This window comes from Harpia harpyja, chromosome 1 (genome assembly GCF_026419915.1).
Source record: "Harpia harpyja isolate bHarHar1 chromosome 1, bHarHar1 primary haplotype, whole genome shotgun sequence".
In the NCBI taxonomy this organism is placed as follows: Eukaryota; Metazoa; Chordata; class Aves; order Accipitriformes; family Accipitridae; genus Harpia; species Harpia harpyja.
In genome coordinates, this window is record NC_068940.1 from 9,857,185 (window position 1) to 9,880,513 (window position 23,329).

The 23,329-nt window shown below is 41.8% G+C and overlaps 1 protein-coding gene across 7 annotated transcripts in view; it reads right to left on the bottom strand.

Moving 5' to 3' along the window:
* Positions 1–3,491: 3,491 nt before the first annotated feature.
* The window catches only part of HIVEP1 (HIVEP zinc finger 1), a 130,489-nt gene continuing 110,651 nt past the window's right edge, over positions 3,492–23,329 (bottom strand). For 5 of the 7 annotated variants that reach the window (XM_052772338.1, XM_052772516.1, XM_052772427.1 and 2 more), the window contains 2 exons: positions 15,344–15,861; positions 10,766–12,513 (listed from right to left, as the gene is read on the bottom strand). In XM_052772338.1, coding sequence (XP_052628298.1) covers positions 11,338–12,513; positions 15,344–15,861 — 1,694 coding nt within the window. In that variant the 3' untranslated portion in view covers positions 10,766–11,337. Of the gene's footprint in view, positions 4,043–7,853; positions 8,217–8,465; positions 8,574–10,765; positions 12,514–15,343; positions 15,862–23,329 lie in introns of those variants that run through there. The other 2 variants (XM_052772690.1, XM_052772775.1) reach the window with 2 other exon arrangements.

The following is a 23,329-nucleotide window of genomic DNA, read 5'->3' on the forward strand; positions in this document are numbered from 1 at the left end:
TCTCTTTGGGGTCTGAGATTATCCCTAAAATGACTGGAGGAGAGGAAGGCTGTACAGACTCCTTTTTGCTTGCATAAACCGAAAGGACAGCCTTCTCCTCTTCCTCCTGCTGATTTTTAAAATAGAGCTATCGGTTTTCCATATAGTCATCCTGCCTGACTTAATGGGCCATTCTCTTCAAATACTTCACATTAACATGTTTATATATTTGTTTGCCTGGCTGGGTTCTTTAATAAGTATGCCTTTGGTTCAGGTGCTCCCAGCAGACCACTGCTCTGCCAGGCTGCAGGAAGCCCTCCATTCGTTGCAGCTGTGTCCCCAAATTATGCTCTGCGACTGATTGCTTTTGGGGCAATTGCTCAACTGTAATAAGCAGGAACTTAGATAAATTGGACGTTTTTCTACAGAACCCATTAACACCGTGCCTCGGAGAGGCTGGAATCGGTCTCATTCTTAGCAGTTTTGTTTCTGCGGTATTAGCTGAAGATCATCCCAGCAGGAGGACTATTTAAGTGTAGAGGCTAGATGAAGATATCCTGCTAACCTAGGATGTGGCTAGGAAGGCTGATGCTAGAGATGCAGGGGGCACTGATAGGTTTGGGGGATAGCCCTAAAAGAAGGGGTGGACGGTAAGCTGATTTTATACAGTTTTCATTTTAAACAAGGGCTCCTGGCAAGGCAACCCCATCCTTGCCAGAAAAGGGATGTCTGAGCTGGCTTATAGACTCTTTGATGAAGTCTTTTTCCAATGTCAGGCTCATTTCTGTGACTGCTGCTAGAAGATCTGCACCTGCAGGGCTTTTCTTCTCTCTTTCGCCCCTGTGCTGAGTAAACTTGAGTTTCAACTGAGGTAGCAGCCGCAAGTACGCTAGCAGTGAAAGTAAGCCTATCATCTACTGTACCTACATTGTTGAAAGCTTCCTGTGAAATTGGATTAGCACTTAAATGTTGTGTGACGAAGCTTCATGTTCCAGGTTTTGTAAATGCTCTCAAAGAAAAAAAATCACTTGTCAAACTCTTTCTGTATCGATTGGGGACAATTATAATATCACCAGAGTAATTACAGTGTTTCTACAATGCTCTCCTCTGATTCTACTATTAAAACACAGCAGAAATCAGAGTCTGTTTTGACCTTTATTCAGAGCCTCCTGTTAAAGTGACTTTCACAACAGAACCCAATTTGTCACATTTTATTTGTACTTTAATTTTATTATTAACAGATTAATGAAGCTGGTAATGGGTTTCCCGATGCTCCCTTTGGAAACGTGAACTATGTCCCTTCCTTACATCAATCTGCTGTCAGCCCACGAAGTGCCTTTGCAAAATGCTATTAACTGTTACCAGAAGCAATTAGTCAAAATAGCAAGTCAGCTTCAAAAGGAGAGACTCCAGATTCCCTCAGTGCGTTAGGAAAAGCGCATTAGTAGGATTTAGGCTTGCCAGCAGACACAAGCTTTAGGCCCTGCAGTAGGTGTCTGAGTTAATGACACGTAGAAATGCAAATGTATCAGACTTTAATTTGCTTGAAGGACCAATGCCAGGTTAAAAAAAAAAAAAAGAAGAAAAAAAAAGAAAAAATCACTTTCTGGTGTCATTAACAGCAATCCCCATTGTGCCAGAAATACCCACGCTCTGTTGTAAGATATTCTCCATGCTCCAGCCTTAAAAATCCGTGAGTGAAATCCTGGCCCTCCTGAAGGCAGTAGGAGACTGCTCGTGACAACACTGAGGCCAGGCTTTGTCTTAATTTTCTGGCTCAAACAATTATTTTAAAAGTATTCTCCCTCACCCTCCAAAGCATCAAAGTCCAACCCCTTCCCAGACAGCTCCCTTTTTTATGCCAGTGCCAGAAACTCACAAGATAATTTCTAGAGGGACACGCGCGAACCTAGCTTGAGCATAATTCCCCCCATTTGGCACCAGCATTATGCAGACAGCTTTATTGTCTGGTCAGCACCCCAGCATGGGGCTAACAAAATTACATTATCATACACACACAATACACAAAATGTGCTCAATAAATGGTCCCTAATAGGATGAAATAGGAGTTTAAACTCTTTCAAGGCACTAGCTAGCACCTAGTTAAAAAGCCAGCAGTCCTCAGCTCCCTCACCACTGCCCTGGATGAACTGACAGGGAGGAATCTGGGGGAGGTGAAGCATCAGGTATAATATCCTACATGCCCAGTGAAGTTTCAAGCATATGCTCTGGCATGCCTACCTGGCACCTACAGGCTGCTTTCCAGATTGGACAGACCAACAATTGCCCCCTCCTCGTTCTCTCAAATGTTGGAAGATGATGTTATCAGTCGTTTTTTCCAGTGCATTGCTAATTACATGTGTATTGCATACATGGGTCCAATTAAAGGGGGAAGGTCATGAAAACAACAGAAATACCACAGATTATGAAAACCAAAAAGATTATCCATTTGTCCTCAGGACTGGACAATGGGGTTTCTGTGTCTATGCAGAAGGCGAATCTTTTTCATGTTATTTGGCCCTCGTTCCTTCAAACCCGGTCCCACCTCCCTTGAGCAGTTGTGGTGAAGCTGCAGCGAGGGGCAAACTTTGGGCTCAGTTCACATGCCTCTCACAACCATGCTGCGTGCTGATACTCCCACATCGGGGGTTTTTTGGAGGCAGAGAACAACTCAGCATCAGACCTTGCTGACATTTTTCCTCAAAGAAAACATAAACAGCTGAACCCCACCCAGGGACTTGGACAAACTATAGTCTGGATAAAAAACCACCCTTAATTCTGCCAAAACCTCATTGATTAAGAATATGCAGACCTAATGATTTTGCTCAGCATTTGCAGAGCATATTCCTGCTGGATATCCTTTCCTCCATTGCCTTCAAGTCAGTGTTCACACTGCATAAGGTTAAAAGTGTTTCTTTTCCCTTCCAAGTGCAGAAGGCTAATAGAAGGGTTGGAAGTCTAGGACTAAAAGCCCGATACAATCCACTCTAAGATGTAAGAGCAGCACATTTTATCTTCCTTTTATATGAGCTTAATGTCAGAAAAAGGACAGTCCTTTGGTCCTTCATTCAGCTATTTCCACTGACTGGAGGAACCACTTCTTGAAAAAACACAATATATTGTTCAAACACTCCCATAAAAATGGTCTCTCCAACTATCCAAACACATTGCCCATTGTCTTAGATCAAACACGACTCTTATTCTTAAAAGGCATCCATTAAAAGGAGAGTTTAAAATTCTATTTAAAAAAAAAGTTCAGAATCTTAAAAGACTAATCTTCAAGATCAAACACTGCTGAAATAAAGACTTTTACTGCTTTATCAGATAAAACCTATGTTCAAAGATTGCAAGGGGAGAAGAGACTATTAAGATAATCTAGTTTGACCTCATGACCTTAGGTTTTGGCATTTCACTGGTGCAGAATCTTTTCAGTTGTTCATATAGCTAAATGGAAAAATGAATAAAACCATCAAGAACACAACAGACTGCATAAACTTGAAAAAAACCCCACGTGTTTTCATGTTCCTTTAATTTGTGTGTTTGTAGGCAAGGCTCAAGACTTAAATGGATAGTACCAAGTCCTCCTGATGCAGTTGGTGCAGCTCTTGCTAAAGCTTATGGATGTCATTTTCCATCAGATGAGGATCTAGTCTGAAGTTTCCAACTGCAAAGGAGAACTAAGTAAGTACAAAAGTGCAAATACTTAGGCTAACTCGTAGAAGACTCTGGGTAAACTAAATTTCCAAAGTCTCTCTCCTCTTTTCTTCTTTTTGTCTTTCTACTGCTTCTTTTATAACAAGTGCTTAGGATTGTGTTCACCATGCCAATTTTCAGCAGACAGGAGGGAGAAGCTGGGATGCATTTCTTTGTGTGTGTCTTTTCTAATCTGTTTGAGCTGTCTGATGTCTTCATATCTAATACATTCTGGATCTTTGAACTGAGTTGGAGGATGTCTCAAGGAGGAACAATGATTCACAGGAAAACAGGATATCCACAGGGGAGCCAGTTACCCAGTCCAGCAGAATTAATCAGCATTAGGTGTGTGAGCTCTTGCTCTGAAACACTGTAAATAAGAAAGAGTCACAGATGATTACAGGTATGGGAATAAACAAAGAAAGAGAGAAACACAATTAAACCTTTAAGCGTCCAGATGAAAACATGACTTCTGTTTTGCAAAGAGGCACGGTTTCAACGTTTGCTTCTGTTCTGGCTCCCAGACTGTTTTTGCAAACCAGAGACACACCTAACACTGGCTAACAGGTCTGAAATACAGGACGCTGCCTTCCTGTGCCCGAACAACCGAACAGCCTGGCTGCAGCACAGCGCTCTCCTCGCCTTGCTCTGTCTTGCAGCCTGGTTTCTTTCTCTCCTGCAGCTGGCCTAGGCTACAGCATGGGAGCTTGGTGCAGCCTCCTGGGAAAAAGGCATAACTAATGAAGGTGCCCGCTTACCGGGGAGCTGAGGGGCATCACCTCCCTTGCTACGTAGTCCCTGGCCGATGAGGAGAGAGCTGGTGGAGCACTAGTGCGCTTCGGCCTCGCACGAGAGGATGGTGACTACATCCTTCCTTGTACCCCTCGGGCTGAGTGGCAGAAGGTGCCACTGCTGCAGTATTGGTGGCCGAGTGTATAAGAAGTGGACATCACTATCTCCTTTTCCTCACGCCCACATTTTCAGCATGAAGCCCTTGCGATTGCATTGTATAAAGGATACGATCTCCCTGCACACAGCGTGCCTGAGGCATGGAGAGCCTCACAGAAGCAAACTACCTTGTTGCTAGATCCTGTGGAGGAGAGCTGGGTGCCAGAAGGGCAGCAGCTTAGGCTGGGGAGTTTTTGAGTATTAGCAGGAACAGATCTGTAGCAATTTTCTGTTCAAACAGGGAATTTTGACTTCATGTCAAAATCCCTTCCGATTTGTCAAAAATTTCTGTCAAAAGGTGCCTTTTAATCCTTCATTTTGACTTGATATGCCTTGGTCATAAGGGATGGGAAGGGGGGACTCTCAAGATAGTGGCTTTCCACTTAGCCGCTTCAGGCCTGGGTAGGTCCTGTTGACGGTGCCCAGCTCCTTTTTCAAAACCTGCACCTGCCCGAGGCCCGGCACTGAGCAAAATCCCTGCTGTTGCGCTGTGGCCCTGTGCTCCTGGGACACGGGTGGATGTTGGCGGTGATGCTCCCTCCGTGCTGGTCCCTCACTGCATGTGTACATCCAACGATCGCTCCTGCCTCGCGCAAGCTTCCCGGGAAAGCCCCTCACAGAAGCAGGGCCGCTGCTGCTGCCATGGGGACTGTGCAGACGAGTGGGCTGGGAACTCACTTCCATGGCTGCATCTGGGGGAGTGAGCTGACGGGGCGGGGAACGACTCTTAGCGGTCAATGATTTTATTAAGAGAGCTGCTGTATTTGAGATGCAACTGTCACCTATGTCAAATGTTTTGTTTCTCAGGAGGAGGAATCCAAACGTAAGGTATTTGGGTACCAACACCAAAGCACCTTAGACTTGAATGACCTGCAAATGGAACTTCTGAAGCCCAAAGGGATGTTGTAACCACCTTAACTTAACAAACAGAGGAAATGCTAGGGGTATTTGACTTTACAAACAGCCTTCAGTTGGCCCGTTTCCAGCACAAATGCCTCATGCATGGTAATGGACTTCAAATACACTAAAGAGTGTAGCCACAAAACCAAACAGGCCTTAACATTTGACCTTATTGGGGAAAACAAGCCTACTATTACCAAAGAAAACTAAGCATGCCTAGCTAATTGACTCATCTTAGGACAAGTTTTGTTTCCATGACTGAACCGTAGGAATGTAAAGCCTTGCCATCTTTCAGCCAGCATGGTTTCCTTAGATCTCACATGGAGTATCTGAAAATCACCAGCCACCTCCTAACATTTTGAGTAGGCTGACCAGTATAGAGAGGAGAAGTGGAGGGGCAAACATAACGCTAGCAACACCTTTGCCATAAGGTGGGGTTTTTTTGTTTTTTTTTTGATTCACCATTTCTGGAACAAAACACGAACATCAATTAATTACATGCTGTTACATCCTTGTTGCTCTTTGCTCATCCACCCACGGACATTCCACATAAAATTACCTAATAATCAATCTGAAGTATTTTAAAGTAGCTTGTTTTTATCCTAAGCCAGCAATAGATTTAGCAATCCAGTGTCTAGACCTAAGACAGTGGTCTCATCCTCAAAGATATAAGCCATAAATGGTTTCTGTGTGGTGTTAAGTCTCTGGTATTTTATGTATCATTAAAAATGGCCATCTGTAGGTGCTGAGACCCCTTACAAGCAAAGGAAAATTCCTCAAGACATGGAAAGACAATTCTAGCCACGTTTTTTTTTTTAAGACATTCATAATTTAACATTCACAACTGGAGTCACCTAAGATGGATGACACCTATTGTTCATATTATAAACATGCAAGCAACGTAAGGATTCCCTGCTATGAGATGTAACTGGTCTCAGAGGATCTTTCAAAAGCAACAGCAGTGGCCTGGCAGATAAATCAGCTGAAGGCTATCTTGAGCAAGAACTCTTACTTGTAGATTGTCTGGTTTCCCTGGCTTTTGGCAAGTCACTCATGCTAAAACTGAGCATTTTTTATTCTGTTTTGATGAAACCATCCTCATGTTAAACACACATTTGAAAGGCAGTTTACAGGTTTAAGCTAAAGTGTTTATAAAACCTTAGTGAGGATTATCTTGCAAAAAATGAGGACTTCTGGAATAAGCTGTATAATGACAAATTCATTTTATATTCTGTTTAACATACAAGTCAGTAAACTCAAGGCGAGATAAATCTGTTAATTAAGAAGCCATACAGAACGTTTAGCTAAGTGTAAAGCATGGTGTGTCTGTTTTATGATGCATCTTTGGTTTTGGGGTGGACCAGACTGTGTTCAGCCTAAGTATGTTGTCTGAGATGAAACGCATATGATGTGCATTTGAATTTGCTTGTATGCAAAACACTGCTGTCAGACTTTCTGGCAGGGGACTGGCTGATGTGGACCAACTGTGGGCTGCTCTAGCCTCAAGGCATAATTTGCAGCAACCTGAAGCTACAGCAAGTTACTTGAGAAGTGAAAGGAGCAAAAGTGTGACCAGCAGCAGTAATCAATGCAGGGCAGGGCATCCCTGAACCTAGTAAGTTTGTTTTATTTTGGCTATGGCCCAGAAGTTGGGAGTTGCGTCTGGGGATGTAACGCTACAGATCAAGAGATCTGAGGCCAGTTTGAGCAAAAGTGGCTGTCTCTGGTTTAGGTCTTGTCCTAAGAAGTGACAGGTAGGTCACGCTATAGCTTATTAAAGCCCAAATGGGGAACGAAGACACATTTAATAGAGTCCACATTCCAAAACTAATATTGTTATATGGACAGCAGGGGAACATGCCGCCTTCAAAATCAGATACACACATCACCAGCAAGCATCACGTATTTCAATGAGAAATCAACTGAAGTCCAAGTTGAAAGAACTACAGGCTATGGGTTGATTCTTCTTCTAGTGAGGGCTTTTAGCAGATAACGGGGAAGCCTCTGCATGGGTCTCACCAAAGCTGACCATGCCATGTCCTTACTGTAGCTGTATTTGTACCCAGCCTTTAGCTAGCACCCGCTTGCACCCTCTTGCTGAGAATAGGTTGTGTGAAGATGCCAGACTTTCCCCGGGTGCCCTGAGAAGCAACACTTGCCCTGGCCTTTTAATGTTTAAACAGCTGTGCTGGATTTGCCAGAGGGTGTCTGACAGAGCCGTTAAAAATTGATCCCTGAGTAAACAGCACCGGTGCTATTTACTCCAATTCAGCTGTGATAATTTACACCATCTGAAGAGCAGCATAATCCTGCACTGGCAAATCTCTGAGATACTTGCTACTGACTAACAGAAGGATCCTTGTGGCAAGGGGAGTGCAATTTCCCCCTCACTAATGACTCTGGACAAGAGAATAAAGATACCACACAATTAAAAATAGAAGGAATTAATTCAGAAAGAAAACATAATCACCAACACAGTGGTCACAGGCTTGTGCCAATGCAGGACACCCATGTATGCTGACATATGGTATAGATGCTGGTTACACTCATGATTAAAATGAAACTGCTAGACACTAACAGAGGAGAGGTATGGAGTTTAACCTTCTCTCAGGTCTGGTCACACTCCTACTTGTTGTTTTTTTTTCCTGTTGCACAAGTTGTAGACGCACCTCAAGGAACATCCATTTGGAAACATGCTAGAGGGAAGGGAAACAGTATAATGTTCAGGACCACAAATGTCTATCTTCTAGAAAAGTGTGATTTCCTCCCAGCTCCATCTGAACAAGGTTAGCTGTATCTGCAACTACCCGCTCATCTTTTCATTATTAGTGGAGATGCTGCTTCAAATACGGCTCATCTGCTTTGCCTGGCTGAGTGTGATGATTGCTCAGTATCTATCAGTACCCATTCTCTCGGTCCTTTCTATTGTCCTGCTATTAACTTACCAAATGACACACGTCTTAACATTCCTCTTTATGACATATCTGTTGCCTTGTCATTCTTATTCTTCAAGATACTGCTTCTGTGTCTTGAACTTGATGTCTTCAAAACACCTAGAACAGAAAAGAGACACATGTAGATCGCCTGATTCATCAGGTTGAATTTTCTGTTAATTCCTGGAATTAATCCTTACAACATGAGCACACCAGAAATTGCTAGTCAAGTAAAACATTTAAGATGTGTATACAGTAAATCTCTGGAGTTTCTAAATGGGTTAGTAAAATCAGGACTTCAGGGCATGTAGAACAGCAACTTCTTACCTACTGCTTCCTTATAAAACTCAGCGAAATGGCAATGCTTGTGATGGCATTCAGGATTTTGGAGATAGTTTTACTTTGCTGTAAACCTATTTGATCCAGTCATCTTTTTTTTTGTCATGCTGCAGACAAATATGCTCAAATTAATTAGCATAGTTCAAGTTTACTAGGAAGTGTAAGTGTCCATTTTAAAGAAGCTAAAATTGATGCAAAGTTTCTTGAGTTCATTAACTACAAACCTTCACCTGATTCTACTAGCAAAAGTTTCAGGCTCTCAAAGCATATGTAATGCAGCAACGTTTCGTTTTTTTTTAACTTTGGCTGGTTTAGATAATTTCACGTTTGGTATAAATGATAATGGTGTAAGACACACTGACATCACTACATGTTTATAAAAAGAACATACAAACGCACAGTGACATTTTACACAGTGGTCGCACATAAGACACTCACAAATTTGAAGTCTGATGCTATGTGGTGCCGAGTACTCTTAACTCTCATTAAGTTCAATGCGAGTTGAGAGTGCTTCGTGGTTCAGGTGCTTGGGCCCTCAGTGAGGCTCTGCACAGTAAGGAATTATACCAACATTCATGTCTGAGCTGAGAGTAATTTCTCCTTTCCAGTACGTGCATTTCTAATTGCTGGATTAGTACAATTGGCTGATAATCACAGTAATATAAATGATTTTCTGGTACTGAAGTGCTCTTTCTGAAAGTTAATAAAGCTCACTCAACATCGCCTACACTTTTACAACACACTGTAATGGAATAATGTAATGAGTACAATGTGAGTATAGTACAAAAGCCGATGTTAAAAATGGATCTAGGATAGTGCTGTTCTTGAATATGAGCAGTACAAGGTATGAATTACTTCTTTAAACTGGGTACAGGAGTTAATCTGTGAACAACACAGCCCAGCTTACATTCAGGTTCACTCCTGATTTTTTTCCCAAGATTTGCTTCCCACCCTTTTCTTCCAGTTGTTTTGTATGTGCTTATCCTTGTTATTTCCATAAAGATGACCATGCTTTTAATTTACATCTTCCAGTTTTCTACTGGAATTTGGTTGTTAAAATGGTTTTATAAACTTCTGTAAGAATGTGATATAAGGGCACAGCAGAAAACCAACTCTGTTTAAAAATTACAGCACAAATCCCAGGTCAATTTGAAACTTTCAGGAATGTTTAGGCCTGTAACATGTGAGACTTGTCTCCTGCAGTAGTTGAACACCTTAAAAATGTATTGGAAACTTTAAATTGTTTTCACCATCTGCAAACAGAATTTTATTAAACTTCATTATTCTGGGATCCATACATGTCTTGTATGCCCATTAACGACGAGTTTGTTGATGTAAGGGCACATTAATTGTACATGTAAGACCTCTAGTCCCCTGTTTTTCCCTGCATGAATAAGACAAAGCCATATTTAGGGAGAAATTGGCTTTGTCTACCTGTAAACGAAGATGACCTGAAATGCAGTCTCCTAAGAAGTTGATGTTAATTGGCAATGCCAAATCCTCATTACAGTAGTGGCATTTTCACCAACTGTATGGCGGATTTTGCAATTAAGAACACACAAAGAATTATTCTTTTCTTGTGTAACATTTTAATGTCAATAAAAAGTGGTTTTATAGTTCCAGATTACAAATAAAAAAATATTTCATCTTGACCCTTTTGCTATTTTCCCTCAGGGAAGTCTTCGAATTTTAGTTAGGAAGTGTTAAAAACACGAGGTGGATGGATGCTCGCTCTACAAAAAGCTGAAGGACTCCCTCCCCATTTTGCCATCCTGGATGTTTTGAAATGGAAGGTTTTGCTCCAAGTAAGCCCGAAGAGTGTACTCTCTCTCTCGTGGCAGGTGAAACCATGGGGGCATACACCACCACCGGATCCTTTCAAGCTGAACGCAGCTGGAAGGGTGCTAAAAGGAGCGAGTCAAGCGTCTCTCCAACTACCAGGCTGCATCAAGAAGGCACAACATAAGCAATGGTAAAGTCAGTAAACAAAATTTTACTGTAATATTTCATAACACAGATACTGTATTTCTCTTTTAAGTGTAAAGCTACCGTCTTACACAAGAAAGATGGACAGACCCTTTTCCAAGACTAATATGGATACAATAAATATGGAGTTTTACATACTAGATCTGTACACAGAAACTTTGTCCCACAGCCATAAAAATTTACATTTAACAGTGCAACATATAATTTAATCCTTTATTTATCTGACATAGGATGTTTACTTACTAAACACAAGCAACTACCTGGTTTTAATATACATATTTTATATATATATATTTTATATATATATATTCAACAATCTGTACAGGTTTCTAAACATAAAACTCCAAAAAGGCACAATCGTCTATACAACATGTACAAAAATGGCTGGAGCTGACAAGAAACAACAATTATTGGTCAAGAGTTCATGATTGCACGAAGATTAGTAATGGGTTTGTGTCAGAAAAATGTGCTTTAAGGAAAGGGAGGTTTGCAAAGAAACCTGTAAGTGTTATAAACCCCCCCCCCCCAAAAAAAATAAAAACACAATGAAAAACAAAACCTAGGTTGCTATTACAAGTCTATCCTCATCGTCACTGCTGCCATCGCTAAACTGCACCGTGTTTTGCCGCCGGGGCAAGGCGGCTGGCCTGTGTACCTGTCTGTCCGGGGAGACAGTTCGGTGGACCGGGGACTTGGTTAACGCATCGGGATTCGCCTTGGAGCGGGGCTCTGCCGGGGCGGCCCTCTTCACCTGGAGGGAAGGGACGTCGCGCTTTGGCTTGGCGGGGGTCGTGAGGTCAGTCTTTTCGGGATCCGCTTTCCCCGGACCGTCGGGTCGCTCGTAGTCGGTCAGTGGGGCGGGCTCGGGATGGCTCTTCCCGCCGTACCGCTGGCCGCCGGCCGCCGCCTGAGGAGAAGCGGCCCCGCCGGCCTGGCCGACCTCGGCCGCGGGGAAGCCGACAGGAGCCGGCTCCGGCTGGGACTCGCAGGCCTTGCCGCCCGAGGCGGGTGCCTCGGAGGCTCCTTGCCCCTCGGCGCCGGCGGGGCTGACGGAGGGGATGAGGGTCGGCAGGGCGATGTTCAGTATCTGCAAGCCGGGAATGTGGGCCTGCGGGCTGGGGTTGCCCTGCGGGGCTGCGCCGGCGGTCAAAACCTGGAGGCCCACGGCGTTCAGGGTAATTCCCGAAGGGTGCATCTGCGGGGCGATGTTCGTGTTTGCCAGGCCCAAGATGTTCACCGTCTCCACGCCCAACGGCGGCAGAGGCTGCAGGCTGGGCGTGCCGAGACCCTGGATGCCCGGCACGCTCACCTGGCCGATGGGAATGCACGGCACGACACTGTTCACCTCGGCGACTCCCACGGGATTCGCGGCGGTGCCGGCGGCCGCGCCGCCCGCCTCGCCGAGGGCGCTGGTAGTTCTGTGAATCACGCTGACGGCAGGGATGGTGAGCTGCACCGGCCCCGCCTGGATGGGGACGAAGGCGGAGTAGGCGGCCAGGCCGGCGGGGACCACCTGAATCCCCCCGACCGGCACCGTGCCGTAGGGTGCCTTGGCTTGCCGCTGCGAGTGCAGGGGGAGGTGGCTGAAGAGGTGAGTCTGGGGAGCCCTCAGCTCGGCGCCGTGCTGCGGGCACCCGGCCGGCTTCTCCTCTGGGATTTCGGCATAGGGTGACGGTGCCGTGGTCGGCATGCTGCTGTCCACCAGCGAGGAGGGAGAGCTGACGGAGGGCGTGCTCTGGGAGAGAACAACACAGGCGTGTTAATGTGGCGGCCACCGCTACCCTCAAGCGAAACGAAAACGCGAGGTAGCCGGGAGCGCTTCCCACACTCCCTTTTAAGAAAAAACAACAACAAACCGGTTCACAGTATATACTGCCCAGCTTGAACAATGAACTAATTTCCTTCCTTTCTTTTTCAACTCCTTCCTCGCCCACTAATTGAATTTTCCTCTCCTAATTACCCCGGCTAATTTCTCTTGAACGCTAGTACTTGAAAACATTGCTGAATATCCTTTGTATGTGTTTTTCAAGGAGTGAGAAGGCTTTGGAGAACTGTTTTCTGTGGAAATCACCTCAGGCGAGAAGGTTAAATGAGCATAACCTGGCTTTTTTGATGCACCGGGTTCCTCTAGTGGAGCCATTACAGCCTCTGGCAGGCAGAGGCAACATCACGGCATGTTTGTCCGTAGGCGCTTCTAATGCGGAAGATGAGCGATAAGCAATGACAAGAGATGGATGACAACTACAGCGCCCACAGAAGTGGAGGTGACAGGCAGATACTGGAGTGAGACATAGAACCCACATCCCACTGTTGCCTCAGCTCGCCGTGATTTGGTGCCTAAACCTGGACCGATAATCATATTTATATGCTCCCTTTTCTTCTCATATAGCCTGTGCTACCAACCAAGGCTGGCAACTCCTTTCCTAAAAACTCCTAAAACGAGAAGTCTTAAACTGCAATTGCCATCTCGCAGTATCTTTTAGTTTTAGGCATATTCATAACATATAAAGAGTGGTGCAACCTTATTTAGTTTATATAGTCCTAAACAGTAATTCTGTGGTTTTGACCAAACTTAAGAAATCTCTACAGTAGACACAAAACTGAAACACAAACAGAAATGCTTTTGAAAACTGCTGGTAGGAAATATATTGGTTAAAGGACAATATGAGCAGTGCCGACCAGTCTAAATGGGAAGAAGGGTGTGAGAAGGAAGCCAACATCTTTCTCAGAATTAAGTCCTGTCTGACACCTCTCAAGAAATCCTGGTAAACTGGTATGGATGCTTTCGAAGGAATATACAACAGCCTTCCTGAGCTGTCTCGACCCCTTTTCTCAATTGCAAGAAGTGGGATCCAAACCATTCACAATAGGAACAAACTGTAGATCAACCATCAGACACACAGCTGCCACTTCTTTTGATCTGGGAAAGGAGGAGGTAGTCTGGAAAGAATTACTGCCTTGTATTACTTACGTGCCTTTTTTTTTTTTTAATATATTAATGTAGACAATCATTAGAGCTATACTAATGAAGACCTTTCAACATTTTTAATTGTGTGAATATTTTCTTGAGGCTTCAGTGGTTCTGTGTGATGAGGGAGCAAACTCAGTCAAATGTCTTTCTGGTATCTACTGGCAACAACTGAAACCCCAAATCCAAATATTAAGATCCTACCCCTTTTGTGGCAGGTATATACAGTGATCAGAGACCACTACATTTTATTCTATGTCATACTACAAAATCGCTCCAATTTACATTTGCCACACAGACTCACAGTTCTCACAAGCAGGAATGAACCTGTGTCAAACAAGGAAATGCAGCAATAATTTTTACTGTTTCTCCTTACCAATGGTTCACTATCTTAAATTTTGTAAAAAATCAATCCAGCAGTACAGGTTTTCAAAGAAAAAACAAGCCAGTAAGTACTTAAACTAGAATGAAATTTTTACTTACTGTTTATGATTTTGAAAATTTCCAGCTGCTTATTTTTTGTATAACTGCATGCATATACTATTTGTAAAAATTGCATTCATCACAGAGAAGGCAGTAATTACTCCTTTATTTAAACTACATTTGGCATCACAGTTTTCGGAGCATTATTCTGGAAAGCTCTAATGCCTTCACGGTCTGCAGTAAGAATTCAAAACTTTCAAGAGATATCCTTACGGTTAATCACGTATGTGACTTGTACCGTCCCCATTACAGTCCATTAAAATATTGCTGAATTGTAAAAGGCTTAACACCTGCCAGTTCCTCTCTGTGATTTCCTCAGCAATTTTAAAGACAACAGTCGCCAAAATTACTGAACGCTCCTGCAGCCTTGCACACAGACTGACCTCATCTTTTTGCACACTGCTCTGAAGAGCCATGTGTTTAGAATAGGCATGGGCAAAATTGATCCTTTTCTGATCAAAATGTTCTTTCAGCTTGGAGGAAAAATGAGAGCACTGGGAACTCAGGTCTCTGTTGTGCGCTTGTCTCTCCTTTTGTTATTGTGCAAGGGCAATCTCCTAGTTTCACTGGAACATCTGGTGTTCCTTCTAATTCTATTATTAAGCATATTCGGAGGAGAGATAAGCAATTGCACAATTTTTTTACAGTGATAAGGCAAAAACCTTTGGGACTAGATTAACTTCCCTTGGGAATTACCAATGATTCTATCGTCATATTTCAGAGTGAAATGACTTCTGAATTCTAACACTTTCCTCTGAAAACTTCATAACCACCACCATATGTTCATTTTACATATCTGTTATATCCCTTCTTATTTGAAATACAATCTACCAGCTCCAAACTTCAGCTGAAATGACCATGTTACAATTAATCCTTTCAGAGAGAATACAATGAAAACTAAGAATTTGAAAAGCAGTGTTCCTACAACATTGTTGTTTCTAGAGTCCTACACATTTGTGCTAGGATTATTTTCAACTCTCTTCAAGATGCATCAGCCAACAACTCGAAGAATGAAGGAAAGGGCGAACATTTTGAACTTTGAAAAATTTCCAGAAAGATCTTTAAAAGGAAGACTTAAAGTCCCACTCTCTCCCCCAGAGTCAGATACTCCTACCTTTGTAAGAGCTGCAGTTGATATTAAGGGGTGGCCCAAGGCTGCTTCTGCATCGGGGTAATCCACAGACATCTGGCGACCTGGAGATGTAGGAGGGACGTCCGCCAGTGCCGCACTAGCACTGCGAGGACCCGCTCCTCTCTCCTGGGCTTTATCCTCATGTGCTTCCTGATGGGTGAATTCTGCTGGTGACCTGGAGGTCCTGCTAACTGACTGCACCGCGCTAAGGACAGTCATCTTCGTCAGCAGTGCTTTTGGCAGACCGTCCATAGAGTCCGTGTGAACCCCAGCAAAACAGTCTGGAAGTCTGATGTCTTCATCAGTGCTGGTGGCATCCTGCAGGCTGTGTCGAGAGGGGTGATGCTGGGGGCTGGCCGTCACCGAGGGGGTTGTGGATAGGACTGACTCAGCCTGGCTGTCTTCATCATCATCTTCATTGTCATTTTCATCTTCATCTGCACCATCAGACTCCTCCACATCATATCCTGACCGGTCATAGCCAAATCTTTGCTTCTCACCTGCAAAAGTGGGAATTAGAAGGTAAGCCAATGAAGGTCCTGGACTGATTGGGAAGGAGGTGGGAGGGAGTAATTAGAAACACCAAAAAATCACATGGCACATGCGTTTTTCAGTCACATCCCACTGCATCAAAGCAACAGGGAAGATTTTCATTTTTGTTTTTATTTTCCAGTGTACGTATTTAATTATATAGCTACATAATCTTTCATCTTCTGCTTCCGTGTCATTTTTAACCTTCTGGATTTGGCTGTTTTCTTTTAAGCCATTTATAACCATTTGCTCAAAGTCACCCTTCACTCTTTCGCTTGGGGAGATGTGAGCAGATTCCCGGTTCATTAAGTTCCCAGTGACGACATACGAAGCTGGTCTGCCAACCTTAGCGGTGGGATATTCTCTAGCTGGTTCTGACTCATAAGTGGGTGTCCTTGTACCTAATATGAATCACTGCTGCAAAGGTTTTTGAAGGATGCAAACAGAAAGACTGGAGGCTGTTAGTCAGGAATCTGTCTCGTTAACAGGCAAAAGAGACCAAAATTAGACCTTACCAGATTTCTTCACTTTGCTAATGTTTTGAAAAGCATATTAACAAATCACCCACGATGTCCTAGGAGGCAAGAAAGCCCTAATCCTTTCAAAACTTGCCTATGCTCCTCACATTAAGAAGCCCTCCTGACTTCAAGTCATAAAGCCAAACTGCTGTCTAGCGGTAAACTTCTCTACAAAATACAGCTCAACTGCAGCTTTTCACCTTCTTTTATATCGTAACTTGGAAAGAAAGAATCATCTTTCGTAAAGAGACAGAAAATCCCATCTGCTGTATCTGATTCCAAGCCAGACTGTCTGGGATCATATTTTATAAAAGACAAAATGCTTTGAATGCACTAATATTTTATATTCGATTAAAGGTCTGTCTGCTGAGCTGTCCAAAAAAAATATCAGCATAAAAATCATTTGGCTCTGCAAAAGCAATGATGGCTGGTTAGTTAAAATCTCAGAGATCCTGCTCTAGAAATCTACAAAGCAACTTACCATCAAAATGAACGATTCTGAAAAAAATCAGACCCTTAAAAGAATTTGAATGTACTACCAATACTTGAGGCTGCTACGTTACCAAAACCAAAACAAGCATCTTGAACTCCAGGTAAAATAAATGAGTTTAATTGAGCTACCTCTCAATAAGTTACCCACCATTATAAGCCTTTATGGTTTCAAATAAGCAATGCAATTAGGAACGAGACTAATAGCTGCTTTGAAAAAATCCCTCTATAATGACTTTGCCCCTCTTTGCCTACACAGTAATTTGTACATTAACTAAATATGGAAACTATAGATTTTCTACATTTACTACAGCAGGCATGGAACTGAAATGTTATTAAAAATAGCCCAAATCCTCCAGGTCATTGGAACGATGCTAACAAAAATATTTTTTAGAATTTTAAATAGTCTTCACTTATAATTCTCATCTACAGACAAAGCTGTTCAAAAAAGAAAATACATTTTAGTGGAAAAATTAATTCATTAAGGTCCATTCCAAAAATATGGCAAGTCGGATTGTTAAAAATATTATTAACAAAACCACATGGAGTTATTCAACGTTTATTTTCCTCTATACTTCTGCCATTTCTCTTCTTCACACAAACAGTGTTTCTTCATCACTAATTTGCAAAGCAAACACATCTAAAATGTTAGAACCTCTACATATGTTTGATTTCTGAATGGAAATAACTTCCCCCAGTGCCTCTGTTACAGATCTTGAAGACTTCTCCGTGTTTTACATCTAAAGGGTGACCCATGCGTTTCCTGCAACTCTTTAAATAATGCACGGGGCATTGCAAAGTCTCGGGTTTCAGCCTGTACTCCCTCTTAATTTTGGTCTATTTACCAACATGACATAACTATTCTCTGGGAAATCCTACTGTTTCTTTTCTTTTTTTCTCCCTCTCTCCACATGAATCGCATTTTCTATGAAAGTTGATGTCAATCACGAATGACTGTCTCCACTGGCAAGAGAAACTACCTGAAGTGATTAGACTGACTTGTCACATTTGTAAAGCAAGGAAAACATATGCTCAAACAATGCCCTGATTTATAATAAGAAACTGTTTTTTTTCAAATCAACATTGAAAAACACTACAGGATTTACTAGCAAATGCTGCTTACGTAGAAATTCTCTGTGTACATCTCATCTTTCCAGAATAAAACCGTGGAAAGGGAAAGGGACCCATGTGTGGGACATAGATTCCTTACATGCAGAACTCCGTGGGATATCATTTCCCTCTATTGTTTCCCTGTTTACCTCCACCCATTGGCCAGCTTCTATTTAAGCGTGGTTACCTGGAGCCAGAGCCTGCAGTGTGGGCGAGGTGACGGCGATGAATGTGGTTCCCTTACTCCCACACCGCTTCGCAACATCAGATGAAAAAAAACCCCATTCCTGACTTGCTTGCTCTGGCAATGCACAAAGGAACTCTCTGCTCTGGCTTTTATACCCACGTGTATGTTTGCTGAAACAAGAGGTGCCCAAGCTTTTGTAATTAGTGATCCCGTTAAGCATTGCTGTAAATCAGTGGAGTTGCGAGAGGACCCGATACTGGAGTTTTAAGTGGTGGGAGACCCAGGCAGGTTATGGGTCTTCTCTGAATGAGGCATCGAGCTGAGGCTGTGACCGCTTCTTGTGGGGAAAGGCTCTTTTCCAAGCACTGTCTTGTTAACCAAGTAGTATTGGCCCCGATACATTTTAGTAATGGTGCGCTGCCTACTAAAGTTCCCTTGCAGTTTTAATTGGGGAAAAATTAATTCTTTGCTTCCTATCTTAAACTATGCACAATTATAACCATATGCTTATGTAGCTGATATATATAACTAGAACTGACTCAATTTCCAAAGGGAACAAAATGACTTCTGTGTTTCACTTTGTATAAGGTTGTCAAGCAGTGTGGGATATTCTAGAATGAAGGATGTGTCATAAATTTAAAGGCCACTAGCATATGGGGAAATGGCTTTTGGCATGAAAGTTCACAGTTTTTTTTTTTTAAAAAAGAAAACAGGAAGAAAGTTTCACACTATTAAGTGAAGTCTTTATGAAAGCTACTTCTCTTTCAAATTTGTAACTCTCACCATTTTAACAGAAAGACTGTTCAAGACTGCCTCCATTTTTTATAATGAGTGTTTCTGGAAGACTAGGGAATGTCTCTCATCCTCTGTCAACTGCTGCAATCTTTTCTTTTAAACCCTTAGCAAGACTCTTTCTTCTTTCTCAACTTCACAGAAGAGAGGAACTTTTGGCTACAGACATGAACTCTGCAAAAATTAGGAACAGCTGGTAATAAAGGTATAATAGAAATGTGGACACAACTACTGATTGGGGATTTTGCTCACATGGCAGCTATAATTATATTTAATAAAATTCAGTTTTTAATCCTAGGTATTGAAGTAAGTGTACACAAATCATGGGCAAAAATCATCTTAGTCCTTCAATTATTTTGTTGTAGGTCCTCATTTAGTTAATCAGCTCTGTATTGTGTTTGTGGTGTTGATGAGCTTGTTGGCTGAGGCTCTGTTATACTGACATTTTGCCTCAAAGTGGGGAAAGAAAAAGCTTCAAGTTCTTCAGCACAATAGCATTAGCTGGACTTATCAGCATCCTAATATGTCCATTAGTGAAGCGCCTGGGGCTGATAAGTCCATGAACTGCTTTTTCCAGTTGTGATGCTATGGATTAGGTAACTGAAATAGGTCCCTCTATGTACTTTAAAGTTCTTCATTTTAAAAGTTTCTCCTACAAGAATCCTTACTGTATATGGTTTTAACAATGGCCATATAATTATCATCATACTGCAAAGTACTCAAAGAAAGGTTCTTCAGAATCTCAACTTACAGCTTTTAATTTTAACTGCGATATTATCACCAATTAGTCCATCACATGACCTGACTTATCAGGCCCTGCTACAGACTTAGCAATTTCTGCACCAAATCTAATGATAAAGTTCAACGGCTTATAACTTAGTCATATTTGGTTATAACTTAATCACATTTAGTTAGATTTTCACATAAAGAGCAAAATGTTAATTTTCTTTCTTTCACTGTCAGAAAGACGAGAAGGAACTGAAAATATAAGTCCAGACTGCTGAAGTTTTACACATTCCCAAGCAAATGGACAGTTATGTAGATAACTATAGGATTGCTATTAGCTCTACTTACACAGATTGAAGACATAGCTTACTAAGTATCTGCTGGTCTGTTCACTATTCCCACCTAAATTTAAATTTACTAAATTCATTGGCTTTTAGCACCTGAGCAATACAAAGCAGTGTTTGTCACCTCAAATTGCGTTAAGTATCTTCAGTTATGGATTAATATCTACATAAAAGCATTTAAAAATAAAGCATCTGTTCCGTATCATATATTCCTCATCAAACTCAAGAAAAAATATATACTATGGCAATAAAGGCAGAAATATTTTTTAGTATGTCATCATATTATCATAAACTTGAAAGTAAGGTCTGTATGTCATCAACGCACTCTCCTATTTTTCTAAACAATTATAAGCTTAGACTCGCCTTTTACCCATTGCATTAGTCTTGTAACAGACTGTTCCACAACCATGCAAACAAATTATAAAAAGGGTAAAACAAAGTACTGTGAAATAGCACTAGCATCTGTAGCCAAACTTGCTGTCTTCCTGTCTCCCTAAGTCTGTTCATAGGCTTTACTTGACTGATTTCAGTCTTGCTTCAGCTACTGTCCACTGCTCATCACCATCAAACAGGACCCACAGTGACATCTACTGGGTTAAATTCAGACTGGTAACAGCCAGTGCTCCTCAGAAATGTGTCACCCCCCCCCCCCCAAAAAAAAACCCAAAACCCAAACCCAACTCAGCCAAACTGTGGGCTTTTGACTTTCATTCCTAAGAGTATGGAAAGTAACAAAGTAAAACTAACCAAAAAAGTAAGAGTAACCTCTGTTTAAAGAGGTTATTTACATCTAAGCCTTCCTGAGTAACCTGTATATTGTAAATCAACCGTAGCACTAGGTAGTCTATTCCTAAGCTACAGGTGTAGGGCTCCACCATGCTTAATGTACATCTAGTTGAGGACTAGATACTGATATTAAAAAAAAATAAATAAATAAAAAAAATCTTTTTTGTAAGCTATACAGAACCAGCCTTCCATTCTATTTGCAAAAGGAGGATATTATTGCAGGAATTTAATTTATTTTCACTCCTTAAATGTAGGTGCAGTGAAAACACAGACTGAGTCGTGATTAAGCTAATGAAGAGCCACGGAAACTCACTTAAGATCTACTATAAGTAATATATAGCTAATTAACTTAGAGCCATTGTATCTTTAGAAGGGTTTATTTAATACTGCAGAAAATGAAAGTGGTTTTTTTAATATATATATGTGTGTGTGCATATATATAAAAATACATATCTGAAACTTACAATTAGGTATTTTCACTGGTAAAGTAATGAATATTTTGGAATAAAATTTTTCCATAGAGACAATTTAAGTAAGTTCTGCCCATCTACTGATCTCATTATTAAATAACTCTCTCGTGCAAGTTTACTCAGACATACTGTACCACTCATACATTAGCTTACATATGAAATATTACAGCTTTAAAGTTTGTAACTGTTTTAATCTGAAGACAAATTATTGTTGTTTTTTAGACTGCACAGCAGTCTTAAAAATGTTGGGTCAACGTGGCCAAAGAGGATATCCCCAGTTGCAGTCTGTCACACTAAACAGTTCACCTCGTCTGACAATTTAATTCAGATATTAACATTCCTTACATTTTAACCCTGTATTTTGGTGATAAGAGCATTCCAAAGAGCAGAAGATGAAAGATAAATGGATGAGGGAATGGTTTTGAATACAAAAAGCCAGGCCAGAAAGTATTTACTAATACCCAAATGATGACAAGTCCAAATACAAAGAATGCTATGTTAAAAGCTCTGATCACATATAGTTTCAGACAGCTAGAGTGCATCTCTTTCTTTTTTTCCCTAGACGTTACAGCACAACAAAATTTCTGCTTCTCAGATTACCGGAAAAACAGGCTCTGTGTGTGTGCGCGCGCATGCGTGCCTGTGTTCAGGATTGAGCACAGTTTGCTTATTCAATCTTATTCAATTCCTTATTCAATCTGCATGCACTATTAATCTGTACTGCTATCAGGTGAAAGCTGACTTCTCATATGAATCTAAAAAAAATTATATATTCAAATAATTGTGATTGCCTATGCTTTAAAAAAACTACATAAAAATAGAACCAGCAAATTCCTTAGTAAATAAAAGGTTGGTAGCTTTGTTAAATTTCTGGCTAATTCTCTAATTCAAAGTCTGGTGGAAGACATACAGCTTAGTTATTCTAAGCAAAGGCGCAGACATTTTTATTGCCATAAGAATAATCAGTATTCCAAATGTTCGGATGACAAATTAGAGACAGACAGACAGAGAGACATTCTACGGGTCAGGAAAGAGGCCAACCTCACACAGCCTTCAGTAAGAAGAAGTTTTTTTTCTGAGGTCATAATTATTTCTTATCAGATTTTCTGCACCTTCCTCTACAGCCTCTCACATTGCCTTCCAAGTGAGGAAAGAGATGGGACTGGGCAGACCACTGTCTAAGAGAGAGATCATTTTTAACAACCACGCAACTCCTGAAGTAAAAAATATATGCGCTTAAAGACGTCGTTTTTTAAAGCACCAAAATGATATGTGACACAAACCTGCCAGCAGCACACGTCAGAGGGAGGAGGGGTGAAAGGGCTGAAGATGTGATGCCACAAGTGCAGCTCAATACCCAAGGCCCATCACGTTTTCCTCTGTGAGTGATATACTGCTGGCAGGGCTGTCCCTAGAGCCCAGACCTGGCACGAGCGGTGCTGGCCCCAAATGCGAGCACTGCTGCGCTGCCCTGGGGAAAGGGCAGCGAAGAGGTGGTTGAAGTCACTTTGGTAACCCAGACTGCCTAGACACCTCAAAAAAAAAAAAAAAAAAAAAATTCAATCACATTCAAACGTAGCCAAAAAAACCAGCGTGTACAGGATTTAGGAGAGGGCATGTATGCAAATACTTCACACTTTTTTTTTTCCTTGATGACTCTTTGCCTTATAAATGGGCCAACAAGCAAGTTTCTGAATTATCATGAGAAATACCTTCAAGTGTGGCCAGGTGAGCTGAGAGATGAAATCACACTTTTAAAGTGTACAGTTGCTCACTGAATTTACATGGATAATTGTAAATGCCCTGTATTATGCAGCAACTGCGGAGGCTAGACTGGTTTGGCTGCAGCAAATGCGTGTTTATCATGGGCTTAATTACTCTGCTGCTTGGATGGGACTTTTGTGCTGAGCTTTGTGATGCACAGCTGGTTTTGCTATGGGTACCTGAGCCTGATCTTTTAGAAAAGGTAGGGATTTTACCACTGAGTTGTTTTTTGGTTTGGGGTTCTTAGTTAA